Genomic DNA, 22988 nt, shown 5'->3' on the forward strand with positions numbered 1-22988 from the left:
TGCGGATTGTTTGCTTGATTGACGTGTCTACACCTCTACCAAAGTCAGCTGTTGGTGATGTCACCTGCTGCATATTTGGGTTTTGAGGCTCTATATCTGCCAAATAAGCAGTGAGTGTTTAAAAAACCTGTTGGTTTTGTCACAGGAAAATACAATTAGACCTTCTTTGTCTAAAGCCAAAGGTCATCATAGTCACACATGTGCTTGCTCTGAGTACTGACCTTTGGGGAATTAAGTTAACTGCAGAGACCTGCGTCTGTTTTCCAAAAGCACATATCTACGTTGACTTTCCATATCTGAAGTGCAAATCTCCACGTAGATTAAACAAACACAAGCAGAAGCTGTGAAGAGAGGCAACTTGATCATACAATCCCCAGTGCCAGAGATGCTTGGCTGTCACAGCTCCTCACCACTAACTGCTAGCTTGCATTTCCATTTTAGCCCAGGGTTTAAGGTTGTCTGTTACGTTGCAGCCTTTTCCATCCTATGGAGCGTTTCAGTTGTTGTTTTTTCCACTTGTGTAGCAAAACCACTTTGACAGAGGCAAAGATTTACAACTACATTTAAAGTTGAACTGCCTACAGCTGTCTAAGCTGTGCAACCCACGACCCTAACCTGACAAACCTGCAGTTGTCTTACTTTGTTTTGTGTGTTTTTGACAAGTTGATTTCAACATAGAACCAAAAATTGTATGCACCCACATTAACACACAAATCCAGAGTTATACAAACGGTTATTCACACACATAATCAGCTGTGCATATGCATTTGTGGTCTGTGTAAGCCATTCCTGAGGGTTATCCCAGAGGTGAGATCAATCACCACACTACACACACTTATGGACCCAAATGTGCCCTTAACCAATAAATGCTACTGCGAGAATCGAAGACGGAGCTGAGTTTATGTGTAAGACAGTTTGCCAATCCTAGTAAGACTTATGTAAATCTTCCTCCACAGCTCTAATGGGAAGGAAAGTAAAAACGTTCCCAGATATAAGCTGTATATTTCTCTAACTCTCTATACACTACGCACTATCTACACTCACCAAACGATTATTAGGAACACCCTACTAATACCGTGTTTGACCCCCTTTTGCCTTCAGAACTGCCTTAATTCTTTGTGGCAATTGATTCAACAAGGTGCTGGAAGCATTCTCTAGAAATGTTGGCCCATATTGATAGGATAGCATCTTGTAGTTGATGGAGATTTGTGGGATGCACATCCAGGGCACGAAGCTCCCGTTGCACCACATCCCAAAGATGTTCTATTGGGTTGAGATCTGGTGACTGTGGGGGCCATTTTAGTACAGCGAACTCATTGTCATGTTCAAGAAACCAATTTAAAATGATTCAAGCTTTGTGACATGGTGCATTATCCTGCTGGAAGTAGCCATCAGAAGATGGGTACATGGTGGTCATAAAAGGATGGACATGCTCAGAAACAATGCTCAGGTAGGCTGTGGCATTTAAACAATGCTCAATTGGTACTAAGGGGCCTAAAGTGTGCCAAGAAAACATCCCCCCCCCCCACCATTACACCACCACCACCAGCCTGCACAGTGGTAACAAGGCATGACGGATCCATGTTCTCATTCTGTTTACGCCAAATTCTGAAATCGAGACTCATCAGACAAGGCAACATTTTTACAGTCTTCAACTGTCCAATTTTGGTGAGCTCATGCAAATTGTAGCCTCATTTTCCTATTTTTAGTGGAGATGAGTGGTACCCGGTGGGGTCTTCTGCTGGTGTAGCCCATCCGCCTCAAGGTTGTGCATGTTGTGGCTTCACAAATGCGTTGCTGCATACCTCGGTTGTAACGAGTGGTTATTTGAGTCAAAGTTGAACTACTATTGGCTGGAATCAGTCGGCCCATTCTCCTCTGACCTCTAGCATCAACAAGGCATTTTTGCCCCCCAGGACTGCAGCTTACTGGATGTTTTTCCTTTCTCAGACCATTCTTTGTAAACCCTAGAAATGGCTGTGCGTGAAAATCCCACTAATTGAGCAGATTGGGACATACTCAAATCAGCCCGTCTGGCACCAACAACCATGCCACGCTCAAAGTTGCTTAGATCACCTTTCTATCGACGAAAGACGACACCCCTAAATGCAGTGAAGCAGCTGCCATGTGATTGGTTGATTACATAATTGAGATTGAAAACGAGAAATCTTACAGATGTTCCTAATAATCCTGTAGGTGAGTGTATATCTAAATATACAGCTCTTTTAACAATGATTACCTCTCGTCCCGTGATCTGCATTAAATAAAGAAAAATACATAAAGTTACTGCTGTACAACTATGTGGAAGATTCCTTGTATGCTCACTCTTTTTGTGATCATAAAAAGCAACTTAATAACTGCATAGTATTAAGCAGTAGTACTAATAATAAATCTGTTATTCTCACCTCCTCCCTACGATGCTTAGGCCCAGGCCCTGGCCAGGCCTCTTGTGGAGTTCCACAGTGAAGGAGTCCCACAGGTCTTCCTCCTTGTACTGGGCCTCATCCCTGTAGACCACCAGCCGGACTCTCTGCGGGGTCTGCCTCAGCACATTGATGGCTTCATCATGACTGGCTGCACGCAGGTCGATGCCGTTCACCTGTGACCAGAGAAAAGGAGTTTAGTATTTGTGTGCTCCAGTAATATGGTGTTGTTCTATTGTAGCAACCATTGGCCAACAGAAAAATATAATAACAGACAGCCTAATGTCTTAATAATCCTAACCATTGTTCTGAACTGTACTTATTAAAAACTAGAAATATCTGCTTTACTTTAACTTTACCTTAAATAAAAAAACAAACAACTAATGTTAGGCTAATTTCCATTTTTAGGCATTCTGCAAAGTAGCGAAGCCCTTTTCTTCTATTCCTGATATAAAGTGAATGCAGCAGAGGGCTATAAAAAGTGCCAACAGCCTAATTTAATGGCAAAACAGATTTTTCCTTTTAACTGCTGAGGTCACATTTCTTCTTCAGAAACCCAAACTGCTGAGCTTTTTGAACACTGGATCATAATATTAAAAATGCTACAATGCTTAGTTTCTACTTAAGGGAAGCAGACTTCCCAGTAAAGTCTGCGAGGAGCGTGAGTGGTCAGTGTAAGGATTGATGTCCTGCTTCTTTTACCACATTAAAGAGGGGAAATAGCCCATTAGCTATCACCATGGACATGCAAAGGATTTTTCCCATCGCAGCTAATGGCATTGCTGTGGACTGGGAAACCGCTTTTTTTTCACTTTTCCCTCTCTGAGCCTATTCTCTAAACACAGCAGCTTGGCTTAAGGACAGAAAGGAATAGTAGAGGGCAATTAAGTCATAAGGGTGTGTATGTGTGCGTGCATGCATGTGTGCCTTTCAATTCAGGTCCACTGATTGAGCTGCCTTAACAGAAGTCTTGCGTTCCACCCCTGCCCGCCCTCTGTGACAAAGCATAAGGTCAGATACAGGGCAAATCCAAGTTGAGCTGATACTTAACCTGTCTCTCCACATAATGCATACAGGATTCATACCATTTACTCACTTCATTCTTCAGTACTTGTCTCACTAACAGCAATAAGTTGTTTGGGTTAGATTGTTTTGTTGCCAAAAATTGATATAATTTTTAGATATATTTGAGATGTATATTAAAGAATGTATTGCATGTGATCCTTGAATGAACTTGGGAACCCAAGCTTTCATGTTAAAGCTCCTCAGGCAGCCACGTCTCAGTTATTGAAATGTGTTCAGCCTCTTTTTAATTTAGGTCATATGTAACGCTCATTATACCGCCGCAGCCTCGCACCTCTAGGATTTGGTCTCCTGCCCAAAGCCTGCCATCTTTGGAGGCTGCCCCTTCTTCATAAACTTCATGGATAATGATGGCCCCCTGGAGTGAGAGGGAAAAAAATAGAGCAAATAAGAACAGAATAGCAGAAGAAGGTGAACAGGATTTGTAGGAGATGAAGTAAGAGAAGTTATGATTTATTTGGAGGAAATAACAGTAAATAGTGGGGGGGTGGGGGGACATGTTGAAGATAATACTACATTTAGCATTTGACAGCAGACGGACATTATTTCAGACATTATTTTGGATTCTCATTCTGAGTGTGTATGTTCCTGACTTCTAGTGTGTTTTCTCTGCGTTCCAGTGTGAGTGTCATTTGGGGTTCAGAGGTTACATTCCAGGGCTGGATATTGTGTGCTGTGGCCGAGGCCAGACAAAGAGCTGCTCCCCCAAGCCTGACTGAGCAGACAGAATAGATGGGCTGAGGAGAGGACGACGGAAGGAGGAGGGAGCCTGTGACAACATCATTTCCTACATTCCTGAGCCACCGTGGCTATTTGGAACCTGGGTTATACCACCACTAAAGATTCTAAGTGGGTGGCATGGTGGGTGGTAACTTAAAAATACAGTCATGTAACTTAAGTCATTACAAATTTACAGTATATTTCAACAAAAAGGATTGTAGATTGGAAACAGTGCAAATATGTATTGACCTTATTTGTGTAGTGTTTTTTGTATTATTTTAGTGAATGGATATACCCTTATTACCAGATTGTAATTCATAATTTTGTTTCCTACCAGCAGGGTGTCACAGCCTCCCACGATGCTAAGGCCCAGGCCTGTGCGTCCCTTGGAGATGTCGATGGTGGTCTCACAGCCGGGGATGATGGGACAGGTCGCCGGGTCACAGGCCAGAGTGGAAGGGGTGGAAGAGCGGCTCAGACCTAAAATAGTGGAGGCGTAACCTGACTGATCCCCAAATTAGCTTCCTGAATAAGAAATCAAACTTCTTAAAGGGGACTCACTAGTGACTGCTTCCGCCTCCTGTTGACTCAGGGTAGTCGTGGCGGCACTAAGCATGCTGGGTAGGCTGGCAAGGACGTCAGGCGAGCAATCACCATCCAGGCAGGTTGACTGGAGAGAGGACAAGGAGGAGGGGGTCTCATTTGTAGAGAAGGCTACCTTCACTGGACCTTTGGCTTTTCTCAGTAGAGAATTGACCTAAAACACAGTAGAATTACTAATCAGACTCTTTACATCGTGACTGTTGTTGTTTTCGAAGTAATTCTTATGAAAACAACAAATGTCATGTTCATTACATTTGGAAATTTAAGTAAATCCTTGCCTTTGCAGGAAATACAATATCATGATTACAGTTTATTTCCAGTGATGCTGTACCTCTTCCACAGTGTAGCCTAGCACCGATTCACCATTCACAGCTAAGAGCTTGTCCCCTGGTTTCATGCAGCCCTCCTGCGTAGAGCAGATCACAATTTTGATTAGAAATCACCTGTAGAATGTACACAAACCATAAGCTGCATGGTGTAATACATACTTTGCCTGTGTGCCCTTTCCCTTCAGATATACTCTGAATCTCAACTCCACTCTCAGTGTTTCCCTCCACGAAGGTGATGCCAAGTCCTCCGTCCTCCTATTGGAGAACAACATGATTGCATAAAAAGGAGTAAAATTGATATAATTTAGTACAGTCTAAACATAGCCTGCAGACTGACACATAGCTGTAACATGAGCTAAGTAACGTAGCTGCACCAGCTGCCGAAAACAAGCATAACTGATGACAATTATCTCCAGAAGGATAATTAGTCACAGCTTCACCTTCCATCCTTCACACTTCTGATCTTTTGTTCCCAGCAGGGAACATTTTGTGCTTGCGTGTTCATATCAATGAGCTGCCCAGATGCTGCTGCGTTTACAATGGCATCCCCTGTCGCCTTACATACCATATGGATAGTCCCAAACGGGGGCTACCATCAAAGTCTCTTTTTCACTCATTTGGTTAGTTCACTGGACCTCTTGTTGTATGTAGCCATGCAGATGTTTCTAGTTTAATGGGTAAGAGTTTGAGATAACGCCTGGTGAAACTTCTTTGATATGATGGAGCTAAATGGATGGTGTTATTGGTTGGAAGTTTCAAAGAATGACAAAATAATTCACAGACCTCACTGTGGGCAGTTTTCTGTGGGAACTATTTTCTGGAAATGACATGTCGCTGTGAGTTTTTGAAATTAGATATTTTTTTTAAATGTCTGACATCTTGGCAAATAAAACTGAAAATACCTGCATTGCTAGAAAGAAGACACCACAAAGGGGCAAAAATCTGTTCCTCTTTATTATTTGGGTGAACTGAGCCTTTATGTCCCTTTTGGAACGGCTCTTCTCCCATTGACGTGTTTTGTTTATTCACCCTTTCGTTTGACAATTGTCTGTCTCTTTTCTCTTTCCTGGCAGCTTGTCAGACTTGACTGCTCCAGTGTGCTCCCTCTATCATACCCCATTGACTTTTTTTTTGTGTAAACCTCCCTCATTATAGCATATTTGCTTCCAAGACTTCCTCTCTATTATTGGTTGTCCTGTGTGTGTGTGTGTGATGTGTATGGGGGGTCCAGTGTATCTCACCTTCAGCTTTATGACGTGATGCTCATATTTTGAAGTATGGGCATCACCGTTAGCAGCAGTTGTTTCTAGCTGTGAGGAAACGGGCAGTAGTTGAATCAGTATGAAGTAAATAACTAAAACTTGTGTTCGTGTCTGTTGGCTAGTGGGAAGACAGTACTGAGTGTGTTTGTGGTTTTTGGTTGTCTTGGGAGTTACACACAGGCTTGGGAGGTTAGGAACTCCAGGACCACACATCGTGTGTGTGTGTGTGTGTGTGTGTGTGTGTGTGTGTGTGTGTGTGTGTGTGTGTGTGTGTGTGTGTTTATACCTCAGTGTGGGGCTCCACTTTGTCTCCTTCGTGTTCTCTCACAGGTCCCACAGCCATCTGGTTCAGCGCCTCCGTGTTCCTGTTCCAAAGAGTCATAATTCACGTAAATCGTCGCTCCTCTGCTTTGTGACAGCGGAGCCATGATTTACGTGGGCTGATCACAGTGTCTCTTCCAGGGTTCAGAAAAGGGATACGAGTTAAGTAGAAGGTTAAGTAGTGTGATTTTGGCAAAGACTGTTTGAGGCAAGGGTCAATGATCAAACATGTCTGACTCTGTGCTGATATGTCAGCTGCTACAGTATGTCCCAATTACATACTGCATACTAACTGTATACAGTTTATACTACATACTCATCTTTATAGTATATTGATTTTTGTAGTTAGTGTACAAGAAATGACAGTTCACTGTTTTATGTTAGCTAATAAATATGCTTCTTCTTTTTTGATGTGCATGAGAGAGAATCTGTTAGTCACCACTGAATGTGGATCACTTCACCTTCAAGCACATCCTTCTGTTGAATTACAATAGCTCCCTCTATTGAATTTTGAATAACATTACAATAGACTTGAACTTTTTCAGGGCTGTTTTCATCATAAGCAGTCTAAGAATGAAATGTACTTGCTGTTGCCATGGAAATGTATTCATCGAGGCTTTATAATAGGAAGAAAAATGTTGTCTTTTACCTGACAAAGATGATTTTGACTTTGGATGGAGAGCTCTTGATTATGGAGGATGCATTCTGGTGACTGTGGCCATAAAGGACTTGCCCATTGATCTGACAGAATACACAAAATATAGAATTATACACACCTTTTCTCCAAGAGTAAATGTGTAATGCAAAACAGTGCCGCCAAAAGACATGCACATAAAAGCATGCTTAAATTCTAGATAAAAGATATTAAGGAGTCACATATCAGGCCAACTGTTTTCAAACCCACGAGAGTTGAGAACCACAATCGATACACATCTTACCTCCAGCAGCTCATCCCCCACTACCATACGTTTGTCCAGGCCGGCTGCCCCGTTGGGGTCTATTCCCACCACAAACACACTCATGCGAGAGCGGTCCCTGTTCCCCGCCAGGCTGAGGCCCAGGCCTGCCTTGCCTTTTTCCAGCTCGATCATGTGTATGACACCGGGGAGGCTGCCATAGCGCTGGATTATGTTCTCTGAAAGAAGCAGGTAAAGTCGTTGCAGACAGATGTAAGCTGACAATACTGCTGAATAGGGCCAGATTTGTCTTGAATGTGGGTTTCCATACCGGTTTGTCATGTTGCTCAAAAATGGGGAAGGTGTTTGGATTGGGTGAGATGTGTAGGCACCAAAAGTAAAAATGGTAACAGTTTTAAATGTCAGAGTGCTGGGTTTCTATCTCTTTGTCTCAATGTGGTGTCCACTGTTATCCCTTCCTTTCTTACTCCAGTCCCCTCTCTTTCTCCCTCCACCTCTGCTGTCTCTGGTGTGTTAGATAGCCGCTGTTCAGACCAATGAGCTCCTGTTGTTCTGGGCTCCCTGCCACTGTTGGACCATCAGTCCTGTACTAATCTCCACAACTCACCTCCCCGGGCCCTAACCTCATCAATCTTATCCCCGCAGGATTGGAACACACTCCCACACACACACATTCACAACTGTCCCAAGTGTTTGGAGGCTGGAAGTCTGTCCTTTATGCTGGTTGCCTGAGTTGAATGTGGCTGACTGTGACCCGTTCTCCTTGAAGCGGTGAGTGCTTCCTACATTAGAGCGTCTGCAGGATGCTAACAGTTTAATTGGGACATTGAGTCCTTTTAGGTTTTGCTAAAGTACAGCCACCTCAAGCATGTGAATCAGTGCTCTTTTTATTGCAGACTCTGGATGGCTTTATGAGCAGTCGGGAAATAAAATGTACCTTTGAGGACATCTAGTGGCAGATAGGTGATAAAGCATGCTACAGCTAGTAAATCAATATACTGTCTGTCTCCTTTAAGTTATTCTTTTTAGCTGAAACTTCCAGTAGTATATGATGCAAGTCTCTAGACCCACACCATCCTCACAAGTCACAGTCACACCAAGAATTCACACACAAACACACAGGATTTACTTATGATAGGCCAGTGTGAAATGAAATAAACAAATGAAAAACAATGGAACAAATTACACCTTTTTACTGCTGGTTCTAACAGAATATATCATTGCACCCTTAGAAAACGATGAAGTGAACTCACTCCAGCTGTATCCAAACTCATCCTCCTCCTCCTCCTCTGTCTCAGCAGGTCTGCCAGGAATCTCTGTCAGCGTGTCTGTATCGGTCTCTCCCACATGGGGCACCACTGGCAGGAGGACAGTGCTGGTGGGAGATGTCTTCGCCGCTTCACGCTTCGCCAGCTGTCACGCCACAGATGGAGTTGGAAAATAGTTTATTAGTGAAAGGTAAAGAAAAGGAGGAACGTTTTATCTTTGTACTTAAGTTTGAATTAACTTGATATGAGGTTTACAGAGATAGGAAAACATGTGAGCGCTGTTGATGTAATCGACAGTAGCCATGTGCCTGGTTCACATTAACAGCTGCATCAGTTTTAGCAGGATAGGTTAGTTTTAGCCTGAGGAATAATGATGTGATTATTCCATATAGATGCCAGAGGCTCAAATCAGAATGAGGTTAATAAGAAATAGCTCAATTTTTAATAACATTATGCTTACTGAGTCATAAATGAGACATTTAATTGCTTAATTATTACTGATATAATTGCTTATCATTAAATCGGTAATTACAATTACACATTCAACCATCATGTGTGCACTTACCTGAAAACCAAGAGCAACAAATCACACTTTTGATTACTTAATTGTTGTTTAAATACAAAAGCTGAGTACAAACAAGATATCATGCCAAACAATCTAAAATTTGCTTTTGTCATCCACTGAAGTACAGCTCAAGATAAAAAAAAAACAAAAAAATTAACAAAAAGCAAAAGACAAAACAAAAAGGACAAAACGTGTTCTGATTCCACAAAAATGTACAAAGGAAGTCAGACAGATGGAGGAGATGTTAGGACACATACGAGTGTATGCATGTACAGCACGAGTATATTCAGTACATGAACTGTAATGTGGTGTATCAACATATCTGTACGAGCATACACAGAGAGGGAAAGTGGAAAGCACAACACAGAGACCCACAAACCTTAAACGGGGTAGGAGTGAAAGGGTTAATTGGGGAGAGGCGGAAAAGTCTACTGTGACTGTAACCCTCCTACGGAGAAGAGACAAAGGGCAACAACTTTAGATGACGACACATCGCTGACAGATACCTACATCTATTGACAGACATATGCCAGTGTTGCGTTTGACAACATATTGAGTGCATGGTGAAAAGTTGAACACATCTACTTTTTATATTTCAGACCTGGTTCTGTGGACTGTGGAACGACGACAAACACAAAACACTGATACAAGTTGTCAGAGGAGGGTAATTGGAAACACCAACCTTGTCCTTGTTGTCCCTTGTCATAGCTGCAGCTCTCTCCTCACTGGAGTCTGTTACCGATGACTGCGGTAACAATAGGACAGACATGAAGGTAAATCACTCTACATCAGACACTCACAATAAGGAATTTTAAATGAATTTGCACCGCCACGTATGGAGAGCAAATTCATTATATTCACTTCAATGGGAGGAGATAGTATAAGATACTGACTCATATTGTAATCCCATAAATATTAATAACGTTCATATATAAAGTCATAAGTGTTCTGAACGATTGATACCAGGACCATATGCTGTATCATGAAAAGCCATCTGTTTAGAAATGGCACTACTGAAGAAAAATCCACATCTATTAAATAAAGAAAAACTTTCACTTGTTTTCTTCAGCGAACTTGAAGCTTGGCAAAACCAAACTCTCATTACGCCAAAACACTGATGAAAGCTTTTCCAGCACTGCATGTCGATCCAAGCTTGACCATTTCTCCTCAATGACTGAGCTTAAAAGGTTTTATCCAGAAAGTCGTGACATTTAGAAAAAAAGATATTGCGGTTTACAGTTGTTCACGTAATGGTATTTGTGTCGAGTGCCGACTGACTTATCAAGTTGTCGTCGTTACATTGGCACTGAGACGCTTGGCACAACGTTTAAGGGATAAGTGGGAGAAATTGAGCCTCCAAAGCTGGGGACAGGAGGAAAATAAAATGCACTTATAGCAAAAGCCTCTATGATTGTGTTTGATGCAACAGACGGACGCAGCAAAGCACTGAAGGAGAGATATAAATAAGGCAACATATGCTAACAGATGAGAGAAAAAATATAGATTCAAAATAGGCATACACACATGTATATACAGAACCAGAAGTAGGAAAAAAAAAGTTTTAGGATAATCATTTTCATGTCTGACAGCAGAGGTTCACTGTAAAGGAAAATAAGTTATTTTTTTCTGAACAATACAAATTTGAATGGCTATCTTGACACTATATTAAATTATGTGGTAAACTTGCAGACTGAAACCAAATAATTTCTAATGTTTATCGCATGACTCGCATGACACAAACACTTGCAGTCTTTCTTTCATTTTCTTCTTTTTTATTTCTTCTACTCATACCATGGAATTGTTAACACAATTCTAACAAGTCAAAGCAGTACATGTCAAGTGAAAGACACACCAATACAAAAACAGGCAGACACAGACATGGGGTAGCTTTCTAACCTGAGGGAGGGCAGGTGCTAAGTAGGTTTGATTAGTGCAGCAAAGGCTTGACCCGCGGTGGCTATTAAGCTGCAGAAAGGGCAGCGGCGGCCTCTAAAAGCAACACACAGGGCCGACAAGCTGACAACATGACAAATATGTATTATGACGGCCAAGCCTTCCTGACAAAATTTAATCAGAGGCCATCCGGGAGAAAAAAAAAATGGGAGTGTGTGGAAGACAGAGGCACCTCAGGTTTTATTTAAATGAGTAACCATTAAAGTTTGCGGCTTCCTTGAGGACAGCCATTCCTCTACATCAAAAAAGAAAATCAGAGCTAAGCCTCTTTCTCTGAAATACTTTAACAAAATGTTTCAAAGATTCCTCCAGGCTACCTTGAGATTATTCACTGCTTACAAGAGAAGGATTTGAAAGTTAAAGGGAGACAGCATGGATATGCTATTATACTCTCTAGGTGGATCCCAGTGGCTGCATTTAAAAACGGCTTCACTGACCTGCCTACAGCACTATCTGCCTACAGGTAGCCTATTATCCAATCAAAATAATATATTTCAAACTGTTCAGTCCATTGTTGCGAATTTCAGTAACTCAATATCAGTGACTTTATAGTAAATTGAAAAATGTCTTTTTCCTGAATTTGTTGGGTCGAAGCATGTTTTGACAGCTGCCTAGTCACACAGGTACAGTACAGGCCAAAAGTTTGGACACACCTTCTCATTCAATGCGTTTCCTTTTTATTTTCATGACTATTTACATTGTAGATTCTCACTGAAGGCATCAAAACTATGAATGAACACATATGGAATTATGTACTTAACAAAAAAGTGTGAAATAACTGAAAGCATGTCTTATATTTTAGATTCTTCAAAGTAGCCACCCTTTGCTTTTTTATTAATAAGGGAAAAAAATTCCACTAATTAACCCTGACAAAGCACACCTGTGAAGTGAAAACCATTTCAGGTGACTACCTCATGAAGCTCATTGAGAGAACACCAAGGGTTTGCAGAGTTATCAAAAAAAGCAAAGGGTGGCTACTTTGAAGAATCTAAAATATAAGACATGTTTTCAGTTATTTCACACTTTTTTGTTAAGTACATAATTCCATATGTGTTCATTCATAGTTTTGATGCCTTCAGTGAGAATCTACAATGTAAATAGTCATGAAAATAAAGAAACACATGGAATGAGAAGGTGTGTCCAAACTTTTGGCCTGTACGTACTGTATGAATGATTTCCTTTTTTGCTTTTCTATTGTTTACTTGATGAGTTCCTTTATAAGATATAGCAATGCAATTTCAATAACCCCCATGCTGAAATTGCATTAAGAATCTAGTCTGAATGTGTATTGAATGTCAGCATCACACACCTTCAGCACAGAGGTTTTACTAAAATACTTGGTATTGCCAGTGACAAAATAGATTTACCATTTACTCAACCTTTTAATTAAAAACATAATTGTGGGTCATTTGTTTGTTTATGGTCAGATCACTTTGTGATAAAAAATAGAATAGGATGTCTGCATATTAAAATAAACCCCCGTTTCTTTTTTTCTCCCAGAAGAAACCTCCAATTCTAGTTTGTCTTTATTTCCATCAATACGTATTATGTGTATATCAAAGTCAAAGATGCAGTAAAAAGAAAGACTCTGCTAACAGTGTGAGAGACGGAAGGAAAGAGGAGGCAGGAGAGATAATGCAACAAAGATGAACTGTAATGGATAGCTGATGCAACATAAATGAGAGAGACAGATTACCTGACATGTGCGGTGTGGCATGCATGTGAAAGAGGTGGTGTGTTTCTCTACAGCAGGCGATGGAGCTGGCTTATATATTGACTCAGGCTGAGAAAGCAGTGCGGAGTAACATGCAGATTTGAGGCAACTCATAATGTAGCAAGGTTAAAAATGAAGGATAAACTCTTAAAATCAAGGTATTAACACCTTTAAAGGAATTGTTTGACATTTTGGGAAATTATAGTTATTTGCTTTCTTGCTGCGAATTACATGAGATGCCATTCTCATGTCTGTATGCTAAATATGAAGATACAGCCATCAGAAAGTTAGCTTAACTTATCATTAAGATTGGAAACAGGGGGAAATGGCTAATTTTAGCCTGGCTCTGTCCAAAAGTTGTGTAAATTAGTTATCTTTAGAGGTGCTGGTAGGCCAATTTTGCCTCCAAGCTTGCTGTTTACCCTTTTCCAGTCTTTGTGCTAAGCGTCTGCAGGCTGTTACTTTAGCTACATGTTTAGCTAGCAGACAGATGAGAGTGGTATCAATCTTCTCATCCAACTTCCAGTGACTAAGTATATTTCCCAAAATGTTGAACTATTGCTTCAAGGGTAAGATATGAAGCTATTCTCCTGTACTATAGATTGTTACAATGATTGCATTAACTAGTTATTTGTCCACTTGGGAGAGTGGAAAAAAGCTGTAAACATACCACTGACTTTTTCTTTTATACACATCGACACATAGCAACATTAGGATTCATTTTTTTCTGTCACCTGGCAAATGCAAGTCCAATATTCACTCTCCTGAGGGAAATATCTGACTGCTAAGTTAAGCTAGCTGCTAAATACTCCATTGTTGTTACCCGCTAGTTGCTAACGTTGTCTGTCTGCTGTTTGTGGCTGGGCATTTAGCATAGAGTGGGTTTTAGGGCTTTTTCACTCCAAACCGCTGGCTGCTAGGTCCAAAAAGAACAGAGTAACACCCTCTATTGTTATTAAACAATATTCATTATAGCTGCTTTAAGATCTTTTTTTCAAGTCACTACAGTTGAGTATGATTCTCCATTAACATTAATTATTGATCCCTCTATGTGTGCCACAGCACATTATGAGTTGCTACAAGGCAATGGGTAACCAGAATGTTTAGGAAAGCAAGTGGGAATATCTCATAGATGACACTCAAAGTGATTGACTATGAGAGATCTGACACTGGAGCCAAACCAGTTGCAGTCCCAGCAGGAAACTACTTAGTCATGCTTTAGAAGCCTGAGGGCACTTTCGAACAACACACAAGGTTGTTGATATGGTGATTTTCAATGTCGCAGTTAAAGGTTAAAACTTGCTAAACTATTTAATATGCCACACAGGGTTTGTTGTTGCTCTCATAAAAGATTTAATCTTGGCTTTCTTTCAACAATCAAAAGCAAACTTGATACTTCAGGAGTTGTATATTGTATGTTGTAGTTTTTGAAAGTGCCCTGACATGAGAATGTCCATGAAAATGGAAAAGGAAATTGTGACCTATAGATTATGAGGCAGTTACTAGCAATTGGTTTGACACTATTATACAGACTTACCCTGGGCCTGTGGATAATACTCTGCACCAAGAAAGAGACAGTGTTGCCTGCCCTGCGAATGGCCTCCACTGCCTCCTCGTGACTGGCATCTCTTAGATCTGCTCCATCCACCTGACAAAAAATATCAGGGTAATGACTCTGTCAAGTACCCACAATCTCCGCTCCACATGAGGATTTCAAACTCTCCTAAGGGTTTTTTGGTTCTCTCGAATTACTGCACCTAAATAAAATAACACTGGATGACGTAATAAGTCCAAAACAAGCATTCTGATTAAGATCTTCAAAAAAAATGGTCAAAAACAACCTTTATTTAGCCTGTGACCTGAAATATTTCTTTACCTCCACGATTCTGTCTCCAGTCTTTAGGGTCCCATTCTGTCCAGCAGGACTGTCCTCCAGGATGTGCTTGATAAAAATGCCTCTCATCACCTCACCATTGTTCAGCCGGCTGCCCATCCCTCGGCCCCCGACGATACTGATACCCAGGGACTTGCCTGGTGCTCGAAAGAGCTCCACCCTGATGAAGGTACGCATGCTAGATTTTAACATTTATCCCTTCAAAGCTGTGACTGTGCTACTGATTTGATACAGTAACCTTAATTGTATGCTAGACAGAAAAAAAGATTTTTATCTCAGAAATCTTCTTTTTCCAAAGTGTGTCTTTGTGTGTCAATGCTTCAAGCTTGTGCCATCATTCTGTTGTATAAGTTATCCAAACCATATCTGTCATGGTCATGTTCACAAAATCAGATTAGATGCGTATATACAGTGTGTACTCACTTTCTAGGTTGGTTCCAGTTGCTGTAAGAGGCACTCTCCTCTCCCTCTCCATCTTCCCGTTCAGGGAGGTTAGGAATATCTCTGAATAGAGAAAAGTGGAAGGAAAGAATTTGCTAAAATTCTGAAACCTATTATCAGAAGTCCATTGAAGCTCTAGGGACAAAAAAACTCTGATATGTTTTGTTATATAACCTGTGGAGTTTCTGACCACGTAGTAGTGCTATGAAGCAATTTTTCACGAGTGGGTCCCGGTTTTGTTTTTGAAGTGTATCAATGTGCTAAATAAGACTGCTGGCTAGCAAACATACATAAAAAATATGTTTTTTGAATAAAGGAAATACATTAAACATGTTTGTTAGATCTCATGGATTCACACCATAGACTGTTATAAAAAAAAAAAGAAAAAAAAAAATGGTCGTAACAGCAGTGATGTCACCCATTGGTTTTTGTACTACCGTTTTAAATCCTTGAGTTTGGCATTTTGGCAGTTGCCATCTCGGTTTCTTGAAACTAGACGTGACAATTTTAGGACAAGAGGGTGGAGCTGGGGAGGAGAACGCGGCCAAACCATCCTTGATTATGGTTTCGATGGCTAAAGAGGCAAAGTTGGCGATTTTCAACCGGCGGAGATTTACCGGCAGGTAAACTATTTATTTACAAAAACAATGGGACCATAATTTACAAAATGAACATCATGCTGTAGTGACGAAGACTTGAAACTATCAGGTAATAAATCAAGTGAGAAGTAGAACATTTTCCCATAGACTTCTATGCAAGCCAACGTTGTTTTTCAACAGAGCACATTGTAAGTACCTGTTTCTAAGTGTAATAAGACACACGTTACTGGGGTAGAGAATGAGAACATACTTTGGATCTGGAACTGGGACTGGAGCTGGTTCAGAAAAGAGATCATCTTTAGCCTGCGCTAGGCTGGTCTTGTACTCCTCCAGATACTCTGCTGGAACATATGTAATGCTGAAAACACACACACACACACAAACACACGTAAAACATTTCTTGCAGCAAACAACTTGGCATCCCCCATTTTTAGACACTCCATTACCTCCTTAGTAGCAATTATGCCTCTGTTCACTATGAACTCACATAGTAATTTAACGAAAAATAGAGAAGAGCTGGCATTCAAGCGCAATCAGGTATGAAAGCACTAAAACTGCCCCTTTTTTTAACTGAACAGAGGAGCTTCTTTCAAATCTGCATATTTACATTCAGAAACTTTTTTTTCTCAACTCCAGCAAATATACCTGTAAGCAAAAAGAGCAGTAACACTGAACTGTCTATTTCTTTAAAAGCATTCTCTCTATAAGCAGCCCAAAGTGAGATGCAATGACTTCTATATAGGCCCATGACCTCTGACTGTTCAAAACAGATACCTTTTATAAATGTTTGAGCAAATCATCTTCTATCACCTACTGTGTGACAAATCTCCAGGGCGTATCCATCCATAATTCATGAGCAGGTTACTAATTTATGTTAAGAAATGAACCAAATGCTAGCTGACAAAATCTGACACCCACTCAAAAGTCCCATTTCCAAACAATTCGGAGTGAAGTTGATTCCGAAGGGCACATTAACACATTTAAGTGAAGCTGACAGATCTTCAACAGACGGGTTGATTAGGTTTTTAAACACGATGGCATGCAGACAGATTGGGAAATGAATCCTAGTAAAATAATAAAATGGATGAGTCATTTGAGAGCATCACAGCATGCAGTGAGAGACGACGTGGAGCTTAAATACCAATGGTTAATAAAAAAAAAACAGGGAGTTAAAAAATGGTACAAAAATACCCAGAGAACATAGCGGTAATAACTGAAAGAAACGAAAGAAAAGGAGTTTATGCAGTGAGTTCAGTAAGTAAGTGATGCAGTCAATTAAGATTTATCCAGATAGTGTTTTGACGATGTGTGCACTGACACTATTTATTTTTTGTTGAGACAAATGTCAAATGTTGGTTAATACACAGTGCAGTGTCTCAGCATAATTAAAATATGAATTAAAAACCGCATCTTCACCAATTAAATTCCAAAACATTTAACCATTATAGTTTGTTGTTTTCATTGTTCTTGACACTCCGCTAAATGAAACTATTCTATTTCTGTGTCTGGATAAAGCTTTTTAACAGACTGCAATGAAGCCGGACAGCAGATGGAGAGAATGAGAGGAAGGAAACCAAAAATGGCAGCTTCTTGCCGAAACGCCACCAGCGTGGAAGTTAGTCATACTCACACATAAAATGGGCACAGATCTTCCTCAGGTGCACAAGCAGATCTAGAATGTGAAGAGTTGGCTTTTATGCACCGGAGCTGACAAACTGCCAAGGTTTTTAGCAGAACTTGTGAAACACCACAACCAATTTTCTTGTGGAACGGTAACTCCTTTAATGCAACATATGACTTTTGCAGGAACAGCAAAGTCCAGTTATGTAAGAGGATTTACTTTTTCTTATTTTGCTTTTAGAATCACTGAATACCACTTTTGACTGCATTCCCAGCAATGTTTGGAAAAGCTTTCAAAGTTGACTTAAGTTGCAACTTAAACATACCTCTTTTACATCACCCAGTTTATAGAAACAAATAACAATGATGTGCATAATCAAGTACAAATATTAAATGCTTAAAAGTTAATATTTTATATATTTATTTTGCACATTAATTACATCAACATATATTGTTTGTAAGGCTTGCATTTGCAGAATTAACAGGCACTAAAAGTTGGCACAGAATGCTTATTAAGATTTTCTTTTCAAATTTGTAATCACTTTGCAAACTGGTACAGTATGTAAATGGCCAACCACATTGTATCCTTGCAAGTGTGTTAAACAACTGCACTGTGAAGAGGAATCCATTATGTAATTTACTGTGAATCAATGCCAGATCAGCAGAGTTGAGGGATCAGTTATTGACTGATAAGTTTCAAACATTTTGGATATTTCCTTATTTAAATCACAATTGTGTCTATGTTGTGCCCTCCCACTATTCATTTAGCCCAAAACAAGTTTTTGTTATATTTTACCAAGCAAAGTAGTAGGGAAAAAATGTTTGCTATTGGTTCTAAAACTTACCAACATATTGGTACTTCTATTGAACAATTTCAACAATTGTATTTGTGGCACAATCAACTACTTCCTTTGCAGAGTTTCAATAATATGTGTAAACATGTGTGGCCACTGCTGTCTAATCATAGTCTCTTACCCCATGTCTGGTCCAATGAGAGAGTGTCGTCTGAGCATGGCGCGAGCCTGAGCGTTAGTCAGGTTGGCTGTAAGCTCCCCATTTATGGCGAGGATGAGATCGCCAACACCCAGCCGTCCGTCTCTGCTAATGGATCCACCGTTGATAATACTGCGGATCAGCATTCCCAAACCATCTTTCAAGGCGCTCACAGTCATCCCTTTGAGGTAGATTATAAGAAACTGTTAAGCACTAAGTTTGCATGTTGATCTGAATTGATAACAAATAGTTTAAAGCTCTGACACTGAAGAGCAATCACTGAAAACTGAACACCTCGAGTAAAGAACAAAACCTCAATGCCACCAAGAAACATTTTCAGGACTAACTCCATTTTAAATGAAAAAGTCCCCTAATATAGAAAACGATATAGTTTCATTGATCATTTTTAATCAAAATAAATCTGATTCATGGCACCGGTATCAGGTCTGAAAAATAGAAAAACTCCTCATATCGCAGCAAAGTATCCTAGAAACTCTCAGAGTATTCACACATTTGGTTTGTTCATTCTCAACGGAGTTACTTCAGAGTGTGGATTTGGAGACGAGTATCTTAAACTTTTAAACTCTTTACTTTTAGTGCAGTGTACAGGGGTTCTTCTGCAAAGATCATAAAAATAACATCAGTATGTTCTATTTAGGAGTGGATTTTGGTTTATATTCAGTGTGGGAAACAGATAAAAAATACAAAACCCAAATGTATTTTGTAAAACATTTTGAATTGAGCATGAAATAGAAACAATCTAAGAGTACTAAAAAGCAAAACAAGGTACTGTTTTCAATGAGGCACTGAGGATAAACAGTGTCTTCATAACACCTATTTGTTTTAGAAGCTGAGACTTAGTATTCTCTGAGCCAGTAGCAGCCCCGTGGGTAGGTTTTGAAAACCCCGTATAGCAAAGAAATTACCCTTTCAGACTGACAAATCTTTTCGATCATTTTGCTTCAAATCTGGCATTCATGAAAAATGCCACAAAGGTAAAAGACCAATACTTTCAGTCCTGCAACCTAATTTACACTTATGTGAAGAATAAGGAGAAAATAAACAAAACAACAAATAAAAGAATGTTAATAAAAAAAAAATAATTAGACAAACCAAGGCTGGAGTTGCCCTTGACGACTGTGATAGTCCTTTCAAAATTGCTCCCTGAGGTCAGTACTTCTTCTTCGTCACCGTCTTCTGCTGATTCTTTCACACCAGCCTCCTCGTCCTTGAGGGTGATAATTCAACACACTTATTCACGAGTAAATGAAAATATCAGGCCATACAAAACAGGGGTCTTAACAGACGAGATATGTTCAGCCAATTGGCTGTAGGAATGAAGTGAAGCCAAAAAATACGTAGAACTTCTATTTACTTTTTATAATGCACCTCGAAATATCTGTGATGTTCACGACATGCCAATCGCTAATACTCATTAATCAAACAGAATATTCATTGCTCATCTTATTTTTTCCTACAAACTTATTATATGGTAAATCCTCCAAAATCTATAGTTTGTAATTTACCTTAATGAACATCTTTATATCTTTAATGTCTTCAAAAGCCATGGGTGGCTCCTTCTGATAGGGAAGAGACTCCACAGGTTCATCTGGGACAGACGATCTGGTCCCTATTTCAGCAAACGGGCTGTATGAGTTTGAGCACTCCACAGGTTCTTCTTTGGTCGAGTGCTGTGCCAGAAACTGATCAGAACTGCTTAGTATGGCATTCAAAGTCGGGACGTGACCTCTCAAACTCGGAGGAGAGAAAGAGGCGGACTTCTTCGGGGAGAACGCTTGAGTGTTGTCTGCAAGGCCGGATGGTGTTGCAAAGCAGGGATGCTCATCCAACAAGTCCAGGCGAGCTGTCAGCTAGGGTAAAACAAAGTATAGCAGCAGAATGAACGTTCCACTCTGATAGTTAGACACTTGTCCAACAGGGGGAATTTGTCTTGCTCAGTCGCTATCCCACCCTCCTTGTAATGAGCCATAGAAAAGCCATCAGTGGCCAATAGAGAGCAACAGGAACTACTGGTGATCTTGAGCTGGCCGTGCAAAAAAATGTAGTTTTATTGTAACAGCATTTAAGACTTTTTTAGAACCAGACTGAGTAGTGATGAATCTCAATAAGCACTTCCCTCAGGGAGCCAGAACAGAAGTATAAATCTTTAGAAAAAGTTAAAATATGCAAATATGTATTACAAGTGGGGCTCAATAAGCAGACATGAGAACAAGAAATAGGTTTCATTTTAATAAGGTAGTGCTATAAATTTAGGGTGAACTGGGCTGTATAAGTATTCCTATACTGCAATTATAAAAATAGAAAAGACATTTACAGGCAACAGTGAAAAATGTATAGTTTTTAGCCAAACGTTTTTGGAATTCCTGTATTATAATATAGTGTGTATAGTATATGGTATGTCTATAGTAAATTCACACCATTAAAAAGTGTCCATCTTTACATGTAATGGGTTGATTAATGGTATGCAGAGATTACCAGAGAGGAGGGTGATACATAGACATTTTTGCAAATATCTAAGGGCAGAATAAGTCAGACATCTCTAAAAATGTATCAAAACAATTAAAACATCAAACTTTGACTGTCATGCTCCAGGGGGCTGTTTCACAAAAGTAGAATTTATAAATCCAGGATAAACGATAAAGCGAGACTTGACCTAGTCTAATCTGTGCAGCCTGGCTTAGTGCGTTTCACGAAGGCCGAGCCAGGCTGAGGAGGAGCGACTAGGTCGAGCCGGGCTGAAGTAATTTGGATAGATGCGCGTTCACAGCTTTCCTTAACAGACCGCGAGGTCGATCACAGATTTACTGATGCTACAATGGAGAATACGCATTGTTCATACTTAATACAGAGTGAGCAGCAGCTTCTTGTGGAAGTATGATAATGTGCAACACATTATTTGTGAAAAAAGAAACACGGGCGCTGTAGTAAAAAAGCGAGAGAAAGCCTGGCAGATGATCGCGGACCGACTGAATGCGTAAGTAGCCTAAATATATACATTTACTGACCACTGCTCTGAATTGAAACCGTCATAATCATACCATTCAAGAATTAGGCTACTAAACATTTGCACAAATTAACCGTTAACCGTACCTACTCTTTGCCTTAAAAGTAAGCATAAGATAATGTTACTCAGGAAATTTACCATGAAGATCCATTTTCTAAAATGCTAGAATATGATGCATAAATATCTCTCTCACTCTTTCTCCCTCTCTCTCTAATGGGCTAAAATATAAATTTCCTAAGTCATATTAACTTCCACTGCTCGCTTTTAATGCAAAGTGTACAACTGTTCGTTTTTGCAAATGACAAGTGGCTCATTGAATGGTTTCAGTTAAGAGCAGTAGTTCGTAAATGTATATTTTTAGACTAGCCTATCATCATTCAGTCGGTCCGCTATTATCTGCCACGATATTTGTTACGTTTTTTTTATTATTATTATTATAGAGGACGAGTTTCCTTCTTTACATATTACAGTATATGCTTTGCTCCCTCGTATATGTGGACATAGAAAAGAAAGACACTGAAGAAATTGGTCTCTAAAATCTAGAAACTTATAAAGATAATTAAGTGATAACTATAATGCACACTGTAGGCCTAAACATGAATGGAACGGAGTATATTCATCAGTTATTTCCCCCCCAGCAAAATATAAAGTCAAAAAACACTATGGTGTCCTCTCCCTGTTGTTACATGAATGTACAACATGTATAGTGTAGTAGTCTACACTATATAGTTACTGGTTTAGTGAACTAAGACTATAATAAAGGAGGATTGGACAATTAGGATAGGTTTTATAATTGTACAATCCTCCCAAATTATAGTCCCAGTTTATTGGACAACACAAATTGTGTGATAAGAATGCCAGTTTATTGAATCCTTTATTGTTAAAGAATAAAAAAAAAAATCAACTAAAATAATTTAAGGTGCATTGGTCCACTATAGAAACACACATGTACAGCACTTTATATATTGCCCTTAGTAACTGACTTCATTTAAAACACAACTTGATCAACCTTTTCTAATTATCTCAACAACTGCCATAATATATTCATCAAACTTCTAACAACAATATGAACAGCAGTCTTCATACATATAACAGTAACAATGACTGTCACATGAATAATTACAACTTTAAATAATAACAGTACTTAAATGAACAGCAATATGCACATGTATTTTAATGCAGGCTGATAATAATAATAAGGTAAAACCACTGCTGAGGATTAATAAATCCTGGCTGTTAGCCTGGTCGGTAGCAGGCT

General features: G+C 39.8%; 1 protein-coding gene across 8 annotated transcripts in view; it reads right to left on the reverse strand.

Moving 5' to 3' along the window:
- Positions 1–22988, reverse strand: part of LOC120573638 (multiple PDZ domain protein) — a 50560-nt gene that overhangs the window by 4791 nt on the left and 22781 nt on the right. For 3 of the 8 annotated variants that reach the window (XM_039823488.1, XM_039823487.1, XM_039823480.1), the window contains 22 exons: positions 20232–20576; positions 19819–19933; positions 18688–18886; positions 17723–17764; positions 16343–16450; positions 15476–15556; positions 15035–15212; positions 14696–14806; positions 10174–10236; positions 9871–9939; positions 8912–9071; positions 7680–7876; positions 7391–7482; positions 6707–6785; positions 6400–6468; positions 5318–5413; positions 5161–5235; positions 4788–4983; positions 4561–4706; positions 3781–3864; positions 2406–2599; positions 2240–2254 (listed from right to left, as the gene is read on the reverse strand). In XM_039823488.1, the coding sequence (XP_039679422.1) occupies positions 2240–2254; positions 2406–2599; positions 3781–3864; positions 4561–4706; positions 4788–4983; positions 5161–5235; positions 5318–5413; positions 6400–6468; positions 6707–6785; positions 7391–7482; positions 7680–7876; positions 8912–9071; positions 9871–9939; positions 10174–10236; positions 14696–14806; positions 15035–15212; positions 15476–15556; positions 16343–16450; positions 17723–17764; positions 18688–18886; positions 19819–19933; positions 20232–20576 (2714 nt within the window). The remainder of the gene's footprint in view (positions 1–2239; positions 2255–2405; positions 2600–3780; positions 3865–4560; positions 4707–4787; positions 4984–5160; positions 5236–5317; positions 5414–6399; positions 6469–6706; positions 6786–7390; positions 7483–7679; positions 7877–8911; positions 9072–9870; positions 9940–10173; positions 10237–14695; positions 14807–15034; positions 15213–15475; positions 15557–16342; positions 16451–17722; positions 17765–18687; positions 18887–19818; positions 19934–20231; positions 20577–22988) is intronic. The other 5 variants (XM_039823486.1, XM_039823482.1, XM_039823484.1 and 2 more) reach the window with 5 other exon arrangements.

This window comes from Perca fluviatilis, chromosome 14 (genome assembly GCF_010015445.1).
Source record: "Perca fluviatilis chromosome 14, GENO_Pfluv_1.0, whole genome shotgun sequence".
Classification (NCBI taxonomy): Eukaryota; Metazoa; Chordata; class Actinopteri; order Perciformes; family Percidae; genus Perca; species Perca fluviatilis.